General features: G+C 34.6%; 1 protein-coding gene across 1 annotated transcript in view; it reads right to left on the reverse strand.

Annotated features, from left to right (window-relative positions):
- The window catches only part of CFAP47 (cilia and flagella associated protein 47), a 260,610-nt gene that overhangs the window by 139,638 nt on the left and 106,608 nt on the right, over nt 1–14,364 (reverse strand). Inside the window, exons 46-48 of the mRNA XM_059466213.1 lie at nt 5,492–5,688; nt 1,800–1,943; nt 99–272 (exon numbers count right to left, since the gene is read on the reverse strand). Of these exons, the coding sequence (XP_059322196.1) occupies nt 99–272; nt 1,800–1,943; nt 5,492–5,688 (515 nt within the window). The remainder of the gene's footprint in view (nt 1–98; nt 273–1,799; nt 1,944–5,491; nt 5,689–14,364) is intronic.

The following is a 14,364-nucleotide window of genomic DNA, read 5'->3' on the forward strand; positions in this document are numbered from 1 at the left end:
TTAGCATATCTGCAATTACAGTAATTGTTGCTACTGTAATACATAATGTATCAGTCGTTGTCAGAAAAATATTTGTCATATCATTGCAAAAAAATTACCTTGTATTTTAGCATCTTCTTGGTATAATTGTGCACCCATAGGATTTTATGAGCCACCTTTCCCACTTGGCACTCTATCACAATGCAATCCTGAGGCAGAGGTTTCTTCCCTATTCCCTTAAGACTGAAGATGTTCTGAGTTCCAGCTGTAACATTTCTCAGAATAAGCCTTCCCTGTGACAAAGAAAGGAGAAAAAAAGAAGTTGTTTTATTACTGTACAAGGCCCCTTGGCTGCAAAGCAACTCCTTTAGTTTATTTATCTCAAATCTAGGTGACTCAGAGTGCTTACAAGAAAGGGCTCCTATTGACTTTCCTAGTTCTTTAATAAACCTATTACTAAACAAAGAAGTAAACCAGAGAAACAAAACCTTTTATTCTGATTTTTTCTAAACCATTAAATTCAACAACATAAAGTTTTCACATTTCTAGGTTTTCTACTTCTTGGCTTCTTCTTGAAAAACAAACATCTCCAAGAACATATGATCTCATGCCTCTTTGTCTCTCATATAATATTATAACTTTGATCATTGATTATTTCCACCTGTCCTATGAGCACAGGGTTGAGCCTGGAGAAAGGGAGACCCAAGGGAACTGCATTGCTCTCTACAAACACCTGAAAGGAGCCCGTAGTGAGGTGGGGATGGGTCTCTTCTCTATGTCTCAAGTGAAAGGTTGAAAGGAAATTACCTTAATTTGTGCCAGGGGAGGTTCAGATTAGACATTGGAAAGAGGTTTTTACTGGAAGAGTGGTTAGGCATTGACATAAGTTCCCAAGGAAAGTGGTGGAGTCACCATCTCAAGAGGCATCTGGATAAGGCATCTGGGACATGGTTTAGGGGTAACTATGGTGGTGTTGGGCTGACAGCTGGACTAGAGGTCTTTTCCAACCTGGATGATTTTGTGATTCAGCTAAAATGTCCTCCATAATCATTTGTCATCAAAGGATTCAGGGCTTTTGGCTTTTAATAATTTTACAATACTGAATACCTAAACTGCATTATATTTGGTTGGTAACACATGTAGAAGGGTTACTCATGCTTCAAAAAACATTTTTTTTTCATCTTTGGCATTTCACATATTTCAACAGCAACTTGTAGCCAAAATCTCTCAGCTGGGACACAGACAAAGCCACAAATACAGCTTCTTGCTAAAGGAGCTATAGGCTTTGCTCTGCTTGTGATTTTAACATTTGGAATAGTGATTGCTCTGATGGCAAAGGCAGCTGTGAAATGGTGGCTTAAATTGTAAATAAAGTACTCATCACATAAATTATTTTGTGATGTAGGCATGCAATGAGAAATATTACCTAATTATTTAGGTAATGAAATACAATTTAATATTATTATTTGAATTCAGAATAACAACATATATTTTTGTGATAAATTCAGAATTTTTATGGAATAACTGTAGAATTGAAGGATTTCATAGAAACTAATGAAATTGAAGAATATAATGGAAAATTAAATAAAGAAGGTGTGAAAATATGTATTGGGGAAATCTTTCATACCTAATCTTAACCTTTATAAAGTTGGTTCATTTGTGTTTTTACTTCACATAGTAGTAAATCTTACCCTTTCCTTCTCTCAAGCAGAGGCTTTAATATTAGCAACTGTCTAAACACTTTCATAATTTGGATACTGGCGATAAGCAGTATTGGTGAGAGCATCCTTTTCAAATGTTGAAACTGATTTCTCTCTTACCATTATGACATTCTCAGCAATGGGCTTGAATGTGAGTGGATATGGAACTGTTCCACCTACAGGCACATTTATTGCAGGAGGGCCATGAAAACCCTGTCCTTCCAAAATTGCTTCAAACCTCCAGTCCTCACTGGATAAATTACTCTGAAAGATGTAAATCAAAGTTGTAAATTAGATTATGCATTTAAATTTTTTAATGTGCATTTCAGCTTTCATTTGCAGCTATCACTGCATCAATACTCCTTTGCTCCAAGTACTGGCTCAGAGTGCCTTTGGGAAAAATTAAAGCAGTGTATTTTAAAAATTAAATAAGCTAATAATAAATCTGTTATTCCTGGCAGCCAGAGGTACAGAACCCCTACTTTCAGGAGCAATACTGTCAGCAGGAATATTCATTAGAAAACATGAGCATGATCTAGCAAATGGTCAAGATGGAATTTGTAAGCATCATTATAAACATTTACAAGTATCTTTATGATGCTGCTTAATGCTTGGCAAAATTCTGTTCCTATACCATGTGTAAAAAAATCTTGGTGCACCCCTTTTAAGTGCTGATGTGGTGTGCTGGCATACATTGCCTCATTTGGCCACTTACAATGCTGCAGGATCAGTCTTATGAATTGAAAATTCCATCTCCAAAGGAGAATTTACAATTCTGTGTTCTCAGAATCTGGTCTTTCAAGAGTAAACTACTTTAAAGAATTACTATCCTGAGCAATATGAGCCTGAGCCTATTTAAGAAACATGTTTATCTTGCACCCAGATGTATCATAAGACTGCTTGGTTATGGCAAAAAAAGTGGGATATTTCACAATACATGCTTAGAGGCTGCCTAAAAGCAGTAAAACTAAAATAAAGTTATTCAGCCTCCTACTATTTGAAAGAACCAAACATCCAGTCTGAAGAAAAAAAAATTAACACTCATCTGAAAGATAAAATAAACTGTCACTCATGAGCTAACTCATGCCTTGTCAAATAGAGAGGATTAATCTCATCTGATCTATGAAAAAAGAGGTAATCTATGAAAAAAGAGGTAATCTTTTGACCTATAATGGTCTTCATCCGTGGAAAATTGTATACAAACATCAGAGATAAAGGATTGGTTTCAGGGAATAGAGATGATACTTCAGTTTTTGTTTCTGCCTAAGAACTTCTCAGGAACAAAGAACCTGGGTCATCAGAGCTAACCCAGAGCTACCCACATCTGCAGTACCATATATCAAAGCTTTGATTAATATGTACAATTAATGCTTCAGTGTTAGGTGTTCAATTTCCCAGTAGCTGAGCACATATGCCTGCATGGAATGTTGAGGTTGGTGCAGTGTCTCAGTTTTACCAAAACCTTCCATCACCATGTCGCCAATTCTGTAATAACAATGACATCATCTCTGGTAGAAAGTACAAAAGAAAAAAGTATGACGTCCTTGTGCCAAGGATAAAATAAAAAGGAAAAAAAGACAACAAAAGGGTTTGTTTTTTTTTTCCCATCATGCTTTTTTTATCTCCACAATATCAGGAAAAGCTTTATCCCTTTGAGAACCAGCTGACCAGGTGTAAAATTGGCAGGTCATCACTCTCTGCTAATCTAACATTTTAAAATTTGGGATTGAGGAAAAACATCATCTGGATTGGTCTAGGTTCTAGAGGAAGGGCATGAAATTTTGGGCCCTTAAGTTGTTTTATTTCCAGTGTTTTCTAGTACAATTGGTATCAGATGTTTCCTTTATCCACAGTAGTGATGATTACATCAATATGTAACACAAATATTTCTTCTTAATCTCTAACACAAAATCTTGTCATCTGGAGAAATGTGGTTGACAAACATGGTCATTGTGAAATTCTTTTGTAACAAATCCTTCTAACACAGCAGGAATTTGTCTTAGAAGTGTCTTCTAAAGAAAGTTATTAAGAACAACAATAAACATTAGAAAATTTAAAGAAAATATTTGTTAAATTTTATTCCCACGTACTCATTCATTAATGGCTTTAATTAATTAATCATCTAATTCCTACAGGATCTCTGCTTAATGTAAAATCTCATCCAAAGCCTGCCCAGTGAATTAATTTAAACACAATAAATACTAAGGGAGTCAGAATCTCCTCACAGGTTTGTAGGTGGTTCAACCCAAGGTACCCAATAATTATATTGGACCTGTACCTGGAGAGTCTGAAAGGTAGAGATGGAAGAGTTACATTCATGTCATGCTTGAGAAAGTCATGGAAAATCGAAAAGAAACTAATCACAGATCTCAGATTCTGCTGGGTTCTTATTCTGTTTCTGTCTCTAATTCACTGTGGGGCTTTAAGCTGCCAGCTGATCATTTAATCTGCTCCATTTATCAAGTGTTCCACCTAACACACATTATGACTGTTAGTTTGATTGTGTCTGTAAAAAGTGTTTGAGCACTAAATATTTGGTTCAAGAAACTACTTCTAGCAGATTGAATAACTCCACCTTCAGTTCCACAATGAGCATATATTTTTCCACTAAATATTTAATAAAATTTAAATGACAAATACAATACTGCTAATAAAAATATAAATATATGAGAAACGTTCTGGTAGATGGAGAAGCTCCAACTAGGAGTGTATATAGAAATGTAAAGTATCTAACTCCTAAAAAGTGAACCCTCTGAAGTGAAAAATAAATCATCAGAACAACAATGCAAATCTGTTTAGAAAGTGTCTGTTTAAACAAGGTAGAAAATCCTTTTACCTTTCTGTGTTATGTATCAGTTGTTTTTAGGCTAATGTAGCATTCAAAAAAATCAATACATAAATTATTAATATCTTAAAACTCTTGAAAGAAGACACAGCACTATAATATGGTTTCCTTTAATTTCCTTTTTTCCTTTCTGATGTACTAGTTCCTTGTATACTCTCAATATTTGACACAGCATTCAGCATGGTCTTTCCCCAGATATTCAGTCTGCTTGCTTGAATCTTCCCCCACCCTTTTGACTACAAAATCTCAAAATAATTTCTCTATAAATTAGCTCACTACTATTCCTTAGTGGCTCTACTATCAAAAGTACACAGACTAAACTCTAGTTCAGATCTCAGGAAATCTTTTACTGCTTCTATCTCTTATAGAATCTTTATTCCTTTTCTCACACCTAAAGTTCCTTCCCTATATTTTTTGTGGTTTTTTTCTTGTTTTGTTTTAAAGTTCTCTAAAATTTGACTAATAATTTTCTGAGAGGGATGATATTGCGCCCATCTTCTCTCTCTGATCTTCTCATGTGCCAAGGGTTTCATACAAAGTAGATATGATAAAACTATACACAATATACTGGCTATGCTTACCATGTTTTTTCAACTGTATATAATCTAGTTCTTCTGTTTTATTCCTCAGCATGTCTTCTTTTTTTCCTTCATAAATACTATATTTATTCCCTAGATTAAATAACTACTTTATTCACTTTCATTGTGATAACATTAGTAAATAACAGACTAAAAATTTTGAGAAGAAAACCATCAAAATTTAGTCCATCAAACTAATAATTAACTTGAAGTAAATTATTTTTCCCAACAGGTTTTACATTATCTACAATATGGACTTTGAGAAATAATCCTGAAGTTAATATGCATTTCTGCATTTCAGGACTGTAAATTTTTACAGTATTGATCTGAAATCCACTTTTTTTAAATCCTGAACCTTAGTTTAGTTAGCAGTAGAGGAGTGAACTTACAATTGGAATTTCCTGAGTCACTGTCTGGTAAGCTGGAATTAGAAATTCAAGCTGTGCATCAGCCTGGTCTTCATTCACCACACACTCAATCTCATAGACACGAATATCACAGGATGACTTCAGAATAATCTGACAGTGGTAGCAACCAGGTTTCTTAGGAGTGAATTTTATAGGAAACTCAACTGCATCAATTCCACCTAAAAAAAAAGAAAAACAAAAACAAAAAAACCCTAACAAAACAAAAAAAAAGGAACTGTTGGAAAGCTTTTCAGGAACATTGAATCCACAAGCAGAATCTGAAGAGGTATCCAATACAGTAGGAGTCTCTTCCCAGCAGTACACGCAAAAATTTCCAAGAAACAACAGAATTTTAGGAGTGTTACCCTGTAATTTAGTTTCCTAAAAATGGTATATTGAAACATGCAAACAATATTTTCTACTGATTTTAGTAGTGCACATAAAGATATTTTAAGATATTTAGTGAGAATAAAGATATTTTAAAATATCTCTTAAATCTAGTAGAAGAATTTAGCATATATGACTTTCTGTAAATATTTTAAAAGCAATACAAACTATTGCACATTTGTCAACAGCTGCCATCAGAGATATCAGTGATAGTACAGAATATTTGGCTGAGTATCCCAAACAATTACTGAAATTCTGTTAAATGTTGTAGCTCTCATAACAACTCATTAGACCTTTTCCTATGCCACATTTTGAATTGAAAGTCTGAGTTTCCAAAATTGACAGGGGTGCCTAAGCTGAACCAGAATCATGCAAAATCCCGCTTTCCCAATCTGCAGCACAGAGGAAAACTCCCCACTGTGATTTCCAGAGCAAGGAAGAAGCAGAACAAATGCAAAGCTGCCCATCTCTGCACAGAGCCAGGTCTAACAAGGCTGCTGCAAAGATTTCCTCCTCTGTGCTTGCTCACAGAAAAGATCAGACTCCTGCACAGGATTTTAAGCAGCCCTTTAGGACACATTCCAAAGGAGAAAAGAAGGTACATGAGGAACTCCAGTGATGGCCACAAAGAGATCCCCAGTCCCAGAGTCTCCAAGAAACCCGAAAAACCACATGAGGACTGCAGCTGTAAAATCTGTAGTTTTACATGTAACAAACACTGATTTTTTTCAGTTTTCCAAGGCTAGAAACCCATGCCTAAAGCTGGAAAAAGATGGTAAGGAAAGTCAGAGACAAGGTTGAAGTAAGATAATACAGTGTACTGAAAGATCCAATATATTTCTGCATGAGTTTTACTTTCTTGCACTAAATGGAAATTTTAATTAGTAACAACTAGGGTTATTTTTGCCTGAGTTGGACCCATATTTAAAGGCACAGTTTCAAAGAGAAATCCTATAGAAAAATTTAAAAAGAAAAACCTTAAAAAGTACGTTCCATAATTATAATATTTAGTATGGCATTACTTTACCAAAAAATTTCTTGTGCATTAGAAAACATATTTTAGAATAAATCAGTTGAATAACTTAAATATTAAGCTCAATTACAATGAATCAAAAGGAAAACAAGTAAATTGGTTCTATTTATTCAACAGGGTAAGTATCTTCTGCAGTGATACATGGTTCCTCCAAATCAAAGCAACTACAGAAATCATTTGTCTTCAAATTATAAGTGAAGATTGACTTGTTTCCCTTCAAAATCTTTTTTAAATTCAGTAAAATAAACTGGGCTTAAAAATGTCTCAGCTTAGCATGTTTTGATCTCTCGGTCTCATAAGACATTGAATGAAGATTAATTTAGGGATATATTCAAAGATTTAATTAATATAATCCATGGGGCCACAACTGGCTTACGCAACAATTTCTGAGAAAAGTGTCAACAGTAAGCCATGGGCAGCATTTATTTGATTCCCAAGTAGCAGGAAGCAGAGCCTGCATCCATCAAAAAGAATGAGGCTGCAACATTTCTTTAAGAGTGAAAAGCCAGGCAGAGCAATACAGGGGTTTGTTCCAGCTTCCATCCTACTCGGGATTTTTATTGTTTCACAGGGAGGCATTCCATGTGAAATAAGCTGACAGTTTTATTTTCCAGATTTATGTCTGACAAATGCCTACAGGAAACATTCACTTGATCATATTGGGTTTTGTTGTGAGACAGTTGTCAAAACAGGGGTATTTGCAAAAACTAAACTTGCAGTGTGCAATTTCACCATGCATTTCTGGAGAACTAAATCACAGCACACAGGCACTGGCCATGCCCTCTGGCAACTGCCTGGCCTTTTGTGCCATTTATTTATTGCAACATACAATCTGATCACCAAAACTAACAAAGTTCATGTCCTCTGGTTCTTAAAAATTTTATAACTCATCATTTCAGATCTGCTTGAATTCAAAATAAGTCCTCTAACTGCATTAGCTGACAAACAATACCTTTCAAAGAAAAGTAATGCCAGTTTTTTTGACATTAAAATGTGAGAAAAAACATATTCTCTAAGGTAGTAATAATGGCCCTTAGTAATCATTGTTTAGGATTATTACATATTGTGGGATGATGAAATGAGTAAAAATAGAAATACTGCTCTTCCACACCACAACCTGTAGTCATAATTTGTGAAGGTAGGAAAGTATGAGCCTTCAGCAGTTCATCAAATAATTGCACATTATATGAGATTTTGTTCAGCAATGGTGATTCTATCTATTCAGAATTTCAAAGCTAAATTTCTCACTGAATTTATCTCAGTGTCTGAAACTATGCATGTGTCACAAACAACTGGTTAAATTAACTTCAACACTGAATTTGCAGGTATGGAGTCCTAGAAGGTTAAATAAGCAACCATAAATAAGAATCCAGACTCTTCTGACTTCTGCTTTTATATATTAGGTCTTCAAATGGGCTCATCTGAATTAGAACATCACTCAACTTGGTAGTCTTGAAAAAGCAACTACTCTTTCATATCCCTTATTGAGTGCTTAAAAGTTATGAAATTTTTTGCTACCACTGTGTATGTTTATTTATGATTTCCTTTCACTTAATCACAGATTTGTAGAAGGGTTTCTAAAAAACCTTCTAACTGGTTATTTTTTTTTCTTTTTCTGCTTAGAGAGCATACAGCATACCATCAGACACCTAAACAAAAAGTTAAATACACTTAATCAGAAAATGAAGATCGACTGGGGAAAAAAGAATGAAAGAAGTTTTCCCTTAATTGACCTAAAAATAAAAATGGGAGACACTTTTTTTCAATGTCTTGTTATGAATATTCATCAGCTGTGTTTGTGTATGATTCAGGAGCCAGTGAGGGGCTGTGTGGGACTACATAAAGTAGTTGTAGGGGGCTGGTTGTTTAATAATCATTGAGCCTAATATTTATGAAAAATACTCACAGGCACTCTAGAAACAAGCAGACACTACTCCAGTGAGCAATGCTGCCAAGTTTACTTAATACAGCTTTAAGAATCATGTCATGAAGATGTTTTCTTAAGCCATTTGATGAAGAGCTCCTGCTGAAAGGGATTAGCCAAATTATAAGGAATTACACTAATAAAATAGAATAATAATTCAAAAACTCTTGATCTCAAAACACAACAAAGAGCTAAGTTCACTCTAAAACACACACTCAAAATTTACAAAAAAATTTCAAAACTGATTTTTTTGTGACTGGAAGACTAAACAAATTTTCCTACAGACAAGGAAGAGGGCTCAGAACTCTTACAAAGACTGCACTGAATGCATAAGGAAATATTACAAGGAGAGAGGGTCAAAACCAAGTCTTTTATATCACTTACTGCAAAATGGTAAGTTAATGCACAATTAGTAATGAAGGCTTATAGTGAAAAGATATAATAAGAGTTAGCTAGAGACTTCTATGGTGCAGTTCCTTTCTTTTTTCAATCAAGATTTCTCTGAAGAAATATTTTCTTTTTTTTTTAAAGAGAGAAAATTAAGTCACTAGTAGCTTTACCAGAAGCCACAAAGAAGTCAGAACAATCTGAATAAATTAACTATACGAACAATTATTGAGAAAATAGAAAATAACTAACAATTCCTGATAGTTCTGTAGAAAAGGATTTTTCATCATTCACTGGGTAGAAAGGGGGGAAAAAAGAAAAACAAGAGAACATTTCTTGGATATTCTTATTAAGTGTAACAGTAGGGAGCCAACATTGTCAAATCCTGTAGGAAGAGGCAAGAGAACTCTAATATTAGCTTGTGACACTGAATCTAAATTAGATAGCAAGGTGGAACAACATTTTTCATTTAAAATTAATTGTAAGCTTTACTTATTTATATGGAAAATTTTGATGTGCAATAGTACAACCCAGCTATCAGAAAAATGTTTTAGTTTTGTATTCATGCCTAGGTTTTCAATGTTTGTTTTTATAAATATAGGAAAAACCCTAAACCATGACAAAAAAATTGACAAAAAGCATTCCTAGTGCCTGCTTGCCTTAGAAAAGTTCAACAAGGCACATGTAAAATACAGAAATTGCTTATCAGGACACACTTGCTTAGGGGCATAACTATTTGAAAATTAAAATCTACCATTACCTTATAGAACTGCACAAATCTATCATTACTGATGGAATATATTTGTGTACTTATCATGCCATGTTGGGATTTGGTTATTATTAAAAAGAATAAAATAAGGCATTGATATGCTGGTACTGACATGTGCTGCTGCAATGTTTAGAACAGCAATTATTATCAACCATTTACTCCCATATATTTTCTTTCCTTTAAAATATGTCTACTCCAAGGGTATTGCTATCAGGTTCTCTGCTAATAGCACAAGTGGCAATGTAAAGTCATTTCAAGGCAGAAGATTGCAAAAAAAAAAATATCTGAAATAAAAGAAAACCAAATTAACAGGAAGCCCTTCTTATAAAGTACTTGGATGGTTCAGTATTGATGAACTGTCACAGGCAGCTCTGTGAGCTGCTCTGTCTCAGGAACTTTTATGTTTCCATTACTCAAAGCAATTGTCAGTGTCATGTTACAATGTGCAAAGGCATAGCCTGTTCCAGAAAATTCCAGAATTTCCTAATTCTGGGAAAAATCCTTACTTCATACCAAAACACATATTATTGGACGTTTCTCTTAGCATTAGAATTTCACCAACTAGTTCTTATATTAAGCCCTAACCTGATAATTGGAACAAAAGTGTGTATCTTAGGTAAGATTCCACTTTCTTTTTTAAAAGATTGGTAGAAAGATTTCTGTTCCTCTTGAGTTTGTTCATATTTGATAAACCTCTCATTCACATAATTTTACAGGAATCATAAATTGTTTCATTACAAATCTCTGTCTTAGGTAGAAAGTGCTGTACTTTCTGCATAGTCTTTACATTAACAGTCTTCACAGTCAGACATATTTTCCCTTTTTAAATAATTACAGGTAACCTGAAAGGAACCTCTTTCCCTCAGAGATCATGGAGTCATCAAGGTATTCAATCTTTCAAGACCTTAAAAATTACTATAAAATTTGGCTGAGCCCTTCCTCATTTGCAATCTTCTGTCTAAAGTGTGGAACAAGAACTGGATGTGCTGTTCCAGTATTGTGTTCTCCTTCATGGTACAATAACAGCACTTTTCCATACCTGCACTGTATTTTTTAAGTTATGCATTCAAGGACCCTTGTTTTTCAAAATTTTACAAAGAATCCTTTGATGAAAGAACAATGGAGCTGATGTCAAAAAAGTGAGTGGGAAGTAAGGATGACAGCTTTGGTTCACACTGTGAGATGGGTATTCTGCTGCTTTGCAGATTTCTCAAACATTTTGGGAGACATCACAATGTTTTGCAAGACTGCAAAACAAAGCCCATCCTTCCCTTTCTACCTATGTTATTTCATCTTTGATAAGTAACATTATTTAGCATAAAAACAATGTTTTTCAAAGAAATTCAACTGCCTAAGAAGTTGTTCTGCTTAGCTAAAACTTCGTTGAAGCTGATTTTGAGCTGATTATTTGCTGAAAAGACAAACAGCACTTTTTCCACTGGTTTTCACAGTTCTGCTTGAAAATCCTCAGGTATTTCCTTCTTTCCTAACCACAGTGAGTGTTTTGCTGATGGACATGACCAGCAAATATTCAGCAGAAAAAACACTTTTAAAAGATATTCAGAGATAATATAACAGGGCTGACTGAACATGGTCCTTACCTGCAGGAAGAGCATGCTCACTTACACAGGTGCAGTTTTGTGAAATAAGACTGCATGGCAGGAAATCTTAAATAATTATAAAGATTATAAACATATATATGCATTACAAAGTCAGTGACACTGGCAAGTAAAGTTACAACTGAAGTTACAATCTGAGCCATAAAAAAAACCTGTCTGTTCAAAGTTTCTTGTGCTTTCACCTTTAGAAGGAACTTGTTAGTTTGGTGAAGCATGGAGCTGGTTTTGGATGCTACTTCTCTGTTGCTAAAATTTGGAGCCATTATTTTAATCCCACTTGATATTTTATTCTTTTCATTCTTTCACAGCATCCCAGACAAAGGTAAACAACCACCTTTGGTTAACCACACTTATGATGTGGTTAAACCATACCAAATGGTTTAGCATGCAGACTCTTTTCCAAATATATAATTACATAATTGCTTGCACTAAAATTCATAGCTTATAACTATGTAAGAGCTCCAACTATCTTCTTTCACAAAATCTGTGTCATTCCTCACTCAACAAAGACTTTGTATAATCTTCCCATTAGTGAAATGTAGCTAACATTGTGCAATAACTACTGGTTCCTAAGGGCTCCCTTTCTGATTACTTTCCAATGATGAATTAACATTTGCTAATGGTTTTCAATCTTAGAGAAGTATTATTTTAGATCCATGCAAATATGCAGTGGTTTTGATCAAGATATCACACTTGAAGTAAGGTAAGCAAATTGTACTCTTTTTATCTATTTGATCTGTAAACAGTGCCAAAAATGTAATAAGGTCATTAACAAGATCTGTTTTCCAAGAAAATGTTTTGAGTGGCATTGAGTTTTTTACCATCTAATTCCCTCTTGGCAGAGTTCATAAAACACTCGTTGCACACTTCCTGCTACTGCAATCTAAGAAATTCTGATCCAAAGATTGGTTTTAGTCAGCTTGCTTCCACCTTTGTTTATCTTCATAAATATAAGCAGTGTCATTTCTTCAGAGAACCAACAATTCCCACCCTGAGGAAAGCCACCACCATGGCTAAAATATTCCTGCTTTCTCAGACAAGGATGTCAGAATTTTCAGATGAGACCAATGCTTTGCCCAGGACCACCAGCTGGGGACTTCTGTCACAATATTAGGTTTTCTGAGAGCCTGTAAATCATCCTGTGTCTCCTGATTAATGTAATAAATACACTGAATCAGTTGGCACTGTCTTCCTACTGAACACATATTTGTTTTCATGCTATTTTGCTGGTTATCTCAGCTTCCCTTCCTGGATGTTCTTTACCTCAGCACCTCTCTGAATTCACTACAAAAGCCTCATTTATTTTTCTGCATCATCTTGACATTTCTACTTCCTCATGTAACTATTACCCATCCTAGAAAGAAAAAATACATATCAAAAAGATTATGTACACTGCAGTATTATCTAATTTCTGACTTTACATTGATGACTGTCCTCTTTCAAGAATTTGTTCAATATCTTTGGATGAATAAAGAAGCAGCATGAGCTAAGAGTAAAATAACTACTTCCTTACTATAATTTATTATAGTATATATTATAGTAGTCATCCATTTACTACATTCTTTTCTAGAATGCCATTTATTCACTACATTTTTGTAGTGAATACAATGCAATTAATATTCTAAATTTTTCAGATATATTCATTCGCATTTCAACTTTTAAAATAATTTGAGCAGTTGCTAAGAAACAGTGATCTCTCAGCTGGTCAGTTGAGAATCTTTGTTGTGTGACCATGATGGAGATCCTGGCAGGACACCAGATCTGTGTGTGCAGAGCTGGCTCTCTTTCCCCCAGATGTGATTCTGCTCTTCTACAGCGTAATACAAAGAATCTCCTAAAACACTCAGCAAAGCCATTAACTATTTTTAGTTCACCTCTACAGTAATTATGACACAAACACGTTGTTATTAACTTGACAATGAAGGAGTTTCTAGTAGGATTTAAATATCTTGCCACACATGACATATTCCAGCCTCCAGTGTCACATCAATTCTACAACTTCTGACTGCTCATCCTGTAGTCCCTCACCAATCCTGCCTCTAATACTGCCATAACTATTGATACCATCTTCCTAAAAACACACCCTAAATTTTTTTATAGCAGTTAAATTCTATTTCAAAAAAAAATATCTGTAATAAAGACTCCTCCAGAAAAAAATAAGAGATTCTTTTTATTATTCCAGAATAGAATAAAAAAACCCAAGGTACACATTGAGTGTCAAAACAAAAACCCTGAAAGCACAACTGATTCCAGTGACACTTGGAAAAGTGAACTGCAAAAATATGCAAAGGACTTAAATGGTTAAGGACTGGTGAAACAAAACTAGATATGGACTGTGTATAATTCAAGTTTCTACAAATTTGCATGAAGTTCCCCCCTGAGGCTCCTTTCACCAAACTCCAGCTCTCTCAATGGCTCAGGTTGTTTGTGAGGTTTTTTAAGAAATGCAACCTAGAGTGCTTTATAGGTTCAAATAAAGCATTTTTAAAAAACCTATAAGATTTCTGTATAAAATTTAAGATACTAGAAAAATTAGAGACAACAGACTGACCAAAGATGGCAAGATCACTCTGAAAGGTAACGTAGACCTGTTCATTCACCATGAGCTGAAATCTCCCTCTGGCTGATTGAGGAGGGCAAACAAGAAAAGAGATGTGATATGAGTGGCACAATCTGAACATAGATCAGTGCTGGATGAGAAGTGGAAGGAAGAAATGGGAAGGGAGCACAAATTCA

Source organism: Ammospiza nelsoni, chromosome 2 (genome assembly GCF_027579445.1).
Source record: "Ammospiza nelsoni isolate bAmmNel1 chromosome 2, bAmmNel1.pri, whole genome shotgun sequence".
Taxonomy (NCBI): Eukaryota; Metazoa; Chordata; class Aves; order Passeriformes; family Passerellidae; genus Ammospiza; species Ammospiza nelsoni.